The following is a 7,500-nucleotide window of genomic DNA, read 5'->3' on the forward strand; positions in this document are numbered from 1 at the left end:
AACTGAAAAATTCAGGTGGCTCTAATGAAATTCGAACCCAGGACTGGGTCGAATGCTCAACCAAATGAGCTGTGAAGCCACTCAGTTGAGAACAGGTAAATTTGTTGGGCTCATTTGTTCCTGCAAAGGACTCGTTGAATGAAGTGAGTCATTGAGTCCTTCATAGGTATATTAATGAGCCAATTGCTAAAATTGCCAGAAAAGTGTGAGGATTACCAATCTCTCTTTTCGTCTGTTTGCAAGACTGTTCATGTTTAAAAGCCATTGAACTGTAAACTTGGACCTGTGCATTTGTTATTTGCTCTTGTACATGTTACATGAGAACTGCACTCTTTTTGGCCAATCAGAACTGAGAAGTTTTTCAACTATACAATAATTATTATTCTACCTTGTTCTATGAAGTCTGTACAACTAGACCTGCAAAATCTAGTCTGAGAAGTGTTACAAATTTGCACCTTTATTACATGAGGACTACACATTTTTAGCCAGTCAGAGATGAGTAGTTTTTCAACTCTATTATTAAAATAATTATTGTAGCTTGTTATATGAACTCTGTATAACTAGACTTGCAAAACCTAGGCGGGAAACTTTTTCTCTGTCCATGTGTAGGCCCATTTCCATCACTAGGGCCAACACATAGTTGTATTACGACTGAGAATTGAGATAGTATCATAAAACATTCACACTCCAATGGATATTTCTGTTGAGATAAAGATGGCCAAAATTTGAATAAGCATTTTCTTTTTCAATAAATTCAAAACGCCTACAGGTTATATCATCTTAGTGATTAGCTCATAATTTTTTGTTTCACTGTTGCAGGTAAAACTGCTGTTGTTACTGGTGCAAATACAGGCATAGGCAAAGAGACTGCTCTCGATTTTGCTAGGAGAGGTGCTAAGGTGATCTTGGCTTGTCGAGACGAGGCAAAGGCCAATCAAGCTGCCAAGGATATCATAGCAGAAACTGCAAGTGATAAAGTTCTTGTCAGAGTTGTTGATCTGTCTTCATTTGAGTCTGTAAGAGCCTTTGCAAAGCTCATAAATGAAACGGAGGAACGGCTGGATATCCTTGTCAACAATGCAGGGCTGTTAGGATCCTACCACAGTGCCACAGAGGATGGCAATGAAATGATATTCCAAGTGAATTACCTCAGCCATTTTCTGTTGACCTTGCTACTGATAGAGAAAATGAAGATGTCAGCACCGAGTCGCATTGTAAATGTCTCATCAATGGGCAGTGAAACGAAGAAGTTAAGTCTGAGCCAGCTGCATGTAGATGACTTCAAAGTTTCAAATCAGACACTAAAGTTTGATGGCTTGCACCGCTATGCTGAGTCCAAACTTGCTCAGGTTGTTTTCACAAAGGAATTAAGTCGGCGATTAGAAGGTCAGACGCATGTATTCTAGTAATAATAATAGACTAGAATAGAATAGTATCTTTATTTATACACACGATAAAAATTAAAGCTAAAAAGCTTGTGGGGTCTTGCACTAGGAGGGAAGGAAAGGAAAGGAACTTTATTTAAGTGTCTAGTCGATTTAGCCCTGGAGCACTAATTGGGGACACTGTAAAGTGAAATTAGCAAATCAACGCAAATCAAGTCAAATGTTGGTTTTTGAGGAGTGGGGAAACCGGAGTACCCAGAGGAAACCTCTCGGTGCAGAGTAGAGAACCAACAAACTCAACCCACATATGATGCTGAGTCAAGGAATCGAACCCGGGCCACATTGGTGGGAGGCGAGTGCTCTCACCACTGCACCATCCCTACACCCCAACAAAATAATTATTACTCTTCCAATTAAAAACTATTAATTATAACTAAACACATTTCTGAAAACATTCTTATATATTACAATTCTTAAAACGTGAACTAAGTAAGAAACTAATACAATTAAACATTAACAATTTACAATTTTTACTTCTCTACTTAAAAATATGTGTAATCATGCAGTTAATCTGTTCCTAACCGTTGAACCTGATACACCAGTGAAAGTAAGGGACCGGCCATTATTTACTGGGGGGGGGGGGGGGGGGAAGAGGGCCATTAAATTGAGAAAAAGTTTGGCCAAGAAGTTGTGGCCCACGCCCATAAAGGGTTTAAAAAAAATTGACCCTCCAAAAACTCAAATTAAAAAATTGTGACCCTCCCCAATGGCAAAAGAGTAAAAAAGTGGATTATAAATAACTCAGCTTTTCCTATAGTCAGATATTAACCGTGTTTAAAAGAATCAATAATAAAGATATCGTCCTTTCCATGTCCTGCATGTTCTACCAGATTTGGTAGTACACAGAATGTCACTTATTTGCACTTCTTTGTTGTTATCATCATTGTTGCCTTCATTGACAGCATCGCTTACGCTGCCACCAGTGTCGTCATTGTCATCATCGTCGTCGTCGTCTTAACCACTATTGTCGTTATCCTCCAAAGCTGGCCGAAGAACATCATACAAGTTTGACGAGGACATAATTTCTGAGCTGCGCCACTTAAAAGAGAAGCTGGTTTCCACAAGATCAAAGTTAACTGACCTTGGAAGGAAGGCCTCGAATCTCTTTCAGGTAGATTTTGGAGCCTTCAAGAGAAAATCGCGATAAAAAAAAAACAGAACAAACACCATGCGGCAAAACGTAAGGCTATGCGTACCTCTCAGAGGACATCAGAAGTTATGAAAAAGATCACCCCTGGATTAGACAAGGACTTTCGCTGTGACAAAAGTCATATAGTAAAAGAGCTTGTTTTCAAATTAAACGAAAGAGAGAAGAAATGGTTGGAGTTATTGGTATTCCAACATGATACAACTCGGCTTAGCAGTGACGCAAGGGACTACCTTTCCAGCCTACTAGGCAAAAATGGAGGCAATACTGCAACCAGTACCAGTACTGACCATGGCCACGACAATGAAGATGATGATGATCTGAATTATGATGATGATGATCGTGATGATGATGGTGACGACGATGGATACGATGATGACGATGACTGCAGTGTTTTTGAAGCGGCCAGTGACAAATTAAAATCCACGGGGTAGAGTGACGCATTTCAAGAGAACTCTGAGTTCAGAGACTGGTGGTAATTATACTTATAATCTCAAAAACACGTAGCCCTCCCCTCAATGCAAGGCTGCTGCCTAAGAAAACTTTAAAGGGGCCATCAGAGCTAAACGCTTAGAACTTAGGAGCCCAACATATGAAGTGAAAGGTGTTGCTGTGAAAAATTAAGGCGCCCAGAGCTATTCTTTGGGAGCCCCAGGCTACCGGGCTCCTGTTAGGCAACAGCCTTGCCTCAATGAACTTTTTTTAAACATGGCCCTCCCCAAAGTGGAGTTCAAAAAATAGTGGCCTTCCCCCCCCAGTAAATAATGACCGGTCTCTAAAGCTCCTGAAATGAGTAGTCTCCGAAGTTTCTTGAGGTTAATACTGCGACAACATTACTGGAGTCCAAAGCTCCCCTCAATGTTTCTGTCAGATGTGCAAGGAAGAGCTCAGTCGAGTAGCTGCATCGGTAAGCCCATTGCTTCTCTGTGATTAACTGATTGTCACCAAAGGCGTGCTGCACCAGTCTATCTTTTATTTCTGCTTCCAGGATCTTACTTGGTACAGTTAAAAGGGAAACAGGTTGATACTTTCCACAATCTGTTTAAACTATCTCATATTCATTGTTGTTCTTTTCATTATTTCATCAAGGGCCAAACTGCCATTTGTGAATATCATTCACAAACTGAAATCAGTGGGATTTGGTGATTACTACCATTTGCATCCATCCTTGAAGCATGACATATTTTGTGTGAAGTTTTGCTTTTCAAACGTTAATGGTTTGATCGGCTATGTGTCACTCTTAACCAATGAAACGCTGGCGGTTATGTAGTGAAATTGACAACATGCACAATGTAACCACCAACGTTTCATTGATCAAAAACACATTACCGGACAAACCATTAACGTTTGAAAAGTAAAACTTGGTGCAAAATAATTTTGCGTGAAGTTTTACTTCAGTGGGTCAAATTATTTGTCACACTTCAAGGATGGACGCAAATGGTAGTATACTGTCACTGTCTTCAACAAGTTTAGATCAGACTGGATCATGTTGGGACGTTTTGTCTACCAAAGTACTAATTAAAACATCTTGATTTGGCATCAAGTGCTAGAAGTATAATCTAAAGTTGTCAAATTGGCTTATTGTTAGTTATAACATTAAGTCCTGCGATTTGATGGAGCTAGTCAGCATTTATTATTTAGAGCAGGTTCTATAACCGTTCATGTATAAGTTATATCATTGATTGGTTCAAAGGAAGATGAATGGAGATTATATTAGAGGTCATCAACCTTAATTTGTTAGATAATATCGAGGAAATAAAAAGCATTTTAAAATGTGTTAACTTACTCATGCCAGCTAATTGTCTTGTAAAAAAAAATTTAAAATGTTGTTTTACTTCTTCAAGTTATTTCTCATCTGCTCTTCTTAAGCCCCTTTAGAAGTATAATAATAATAATAATGATAATGATACTCCTACGTACTACTACTACTACTACTACTAATAATAATAATAATAATAATAATAATAATAACTTTATTTAAGTGTCAGTGGATTTAGCACTAGAGCAAACTGTAGAAGCAAAATTAACTCAAATCAATTCAAATATTGGTATTTGTGGAGAGGGGAAAACTAGAGTATACCAGCCAGAGGAAAACTCTCGGAGCAGAGGAGAAAACCAACAAACTCAACCTGCATATGACGCAGAGTCTGGGAATCGAATCTGGGCCACATTGGTGAGAGGCGAGTGCATGCTCTCGCCACTGCAGAAGAATTTTTAAGTATACATAATAGCTAGTCATAGTTATATTTAGATGTTATTGGAATGTCATGATGTTCAGCATTAGATGAAAATTAACAATAATACACGTGCCATGCCGTCAATCATCTGGAAATTGCCAACCCAAAAACAATACCGGTAATAATTCTGACTAGTCATAATTGTTTTTTAGCTGTATCAGCCATAGCACCACAAAACACTGCACAACGGATTATTGATTTGATCTTGTACTAAATCAGTTGTTTTTGTTCTTGTCACAGGTTATGGAGTAACAGCTTATGTTCTTCATCCTGGTATTGTAGCCACAGAAATTTGGCGTCACTACGCATTTTTACAAAAACCTCTATTGAAGCAGCTGCTTGGATTCGTGTCATGGTTGACATTTAAGGATTCCAGGCAGGGAGCACAAACAACAATTTACTGTTCAGTTTCAGAGGAGGCAGCAAGTGAATCTGGGCTTTACTACAGTGATTGTAAAGTAAAGGAAAATTCAAACAAGTTTATTATTGATGATCCTGGTGTGGCAAAGAAGTTATGGGAAATCAGCGAGAGCCTAACTGGTGAAAACTGGAAACACTGATGTCATATAATTATTGGATAAAGACATATCGGACCTTCATATATGTATGACTTGTATAATTTTGCAATGTACAAGTGCCGTGTCATCTAAAGTTTTAAACTGACATCTTTCGGTTTTTTGTCTTTTCTATACCATAATCTATAATATGGACAGGTTTACAGTACAGGTCACTTTTCACAGGTCACTTGTTACAAAACCATTACTATTGTGCTACTATTATGCTAATCACAGTCTCAATCTGAATCCTAATCTTAATCTCAGTGAATTAGGAGCAATAATGTTTTAGGCCTAATTAGACCTAAAACAATATTTAATCTCAAATCCAACCTTTGTTGGTTTAAGTATTCAATGTATGATGGGGTCATACATGGTGTTTTGGTGTTTCGTGGTTTAGTAATGCCCATTTATTTCATCAATGCAGCATGCTAATTAGTTACTAGGAGAGACAGTTTTTGTTCCTAATTTTTGGTTAAGTTAATTAACCCTTTGACGCCTAAACAGACTGAGTATTTTACTCTGTCTAACGCCAGATGATTTTACGAGTCAATGGGTTAACATTGCAGAATTCAATATTATTGAGCAATATGTTGCATGAGAGATAATATGAATTGACCAGGAGTTCCCTGCCCATCTATTTTAATCCCATTATGTGTCTAATCAATCTTGTTGATAACTGCGTCTTGAAGGCACGCTATAAAGAGTCTTGGGGAGATGTTATCACCCTGCCTTACTCCTCTCTCAGCTGAAACTCGATAGTATCACTGTCTTTTTGGAGATTTAGTGTGGCTGCTGCGGCGCCATCATAAAGATCTGTCAGAAAGGCGATATAAGCTGGATCAACACGTTGATTTTTCTAGTCAACGTAGTGACAACAATGGGCAAATTCTATAGAGTCAAATGCATTTTCGTAGTCCAGAAAGGCAAAGCATAGCGTATGTTGTATTCATCCGCTTCCTCTGGGAGTTGGCTCATGACATAAACCCTGCCTGTTATCTTGTCTGGTTTTGGTCTAATATCAGAAGCAAACGCCACCTCTTTCCCAGGGCCTTTCTCGGCGGAGAAAAGCCCGCCGAGAAAAGCCCCGGGAACTAGATTGTTTGACGATGAACAACTCCTCTGTGACATGTGTCACCTCCTTTGTAATACAAATGGCGACCTTCTCCCTGTCTTCTTGTTTCACTTACGCCTGCGATGTCGAATTTGATACGGCTCAGTTCATCTTAATTTCTGTCATCTGTTGAGAGTGATTTTGGATTGTAGGTGCATAGTTTCAACTTCCAGTAGCAGCCTGTCCTAGTCCACTGATTCTTAGCACCCTCTGTTCCTTTTGAAATCTTCCTGCTGCCATGGGTAGTGACTCGAGAGCTGCTGGCCGTATGTAGTTGGAGTCTGTCATGGTCTTGGGGATGAGCCATACTCGCTACGCTTGGCAATGAGTCGGATTGGCCGCCGACTCTCGGCCCGCAGCAGGTAGTACTGGGTTACGTGGTATCAGCAGCAAGTCAATCTGACCTGACCTGACACATATTATAGGCCCAAAAAAGAAATCACCTCAATGTAGTGAATTCCACAAATGGTCACGCTATGGGAGGATTGTTTAGGAAGATTGGAGTGACGTCGTTTCTCTCTGCAACCCGAAGATATTTGCGGAAGCGGTGTGCTAGTTTTCTCCCTTTTTTTTTGCATAGTTTCCAGGTTATGCAATAGATAATATTAGAGTTACACGTAAAACGGTGGGTGATTTTTACGGATCGTTTTGGTCCTGAAAATTTGTCTACGTTTTGAATAACTGGACAATTCTAGCATCGTGCAAAGGCACATTTGAGCGTTACTGGTTGACTGTCAAATTTTAGCTTGCTTCTAACTCGAAAGATACAACTATGATACGAGTGGTGGTAGAGAAAATGTTTTGCTGGTTTCAGGATCATTGCGCAGAAGTTTGAAGTTTCTGAGAATGAAGCTGCGAGGTTTTGTGGGTGATAGGTTAGGTTGAGTGGATTTCTCTCATTCTTTGAGGGGCGAATTCTTCAGTGCAGTCTTTCGATCTATCTCTTGAGCACGATATTTTCCGGTGCTTACAACGGATTTGTGGTAGCCACGTCATTTGAAGA

General features: G+C 39.4%; 1 protein-coding gene across 2 annotated transcripts in view; it reads left to right on the top strand.

The window, feature by feature from the left end:
• LOC137979694 (retinol dehydrogenase 13-like) overlaps positions 1 to 7,500 on the top strand; it is a 9,353-nt gene that overhangs the window by 1,508 nt on the left and 345 nt on the right. For both annotated transcript variants that reach the window (XM_068827011.1, XM_068827010.1), the window contains 2 exons: positions 820 to 1,386; positions 5,070 to 7,500. The exon at positions 5,070 to 7,500 is cut by the window's right edge and continues 345 nt beyond it. In XM_068827011.1, coding sequence (XP_068683112.1) covers positions 820 to 1,386; positions 5,070 to 5,389 — 887 coding nt within the window. In that variant the 3' untranslated portion in view covers positions 5,390 to 7,500. The remainder of the gene's footprint in view (positions 1 to 819; positions 1,387 to 5,069) is intronic.

Source organism: Montipora foliosa, chromosome 12 (assembly GCF_036669935.1).
Source record: "Montipora foliosa isolate CH-2021 chromosome 12, ASM3666993v2, whole genome shotgun sequence".
In the NCBI taxonomy this organism is placed as follows: domain Eukaryota; kingdom Metazoa; phylum Cnidaria; class Anthozoa; order Scleractinia; family Acroporidae; genus Montipora; species Montipora foliosa.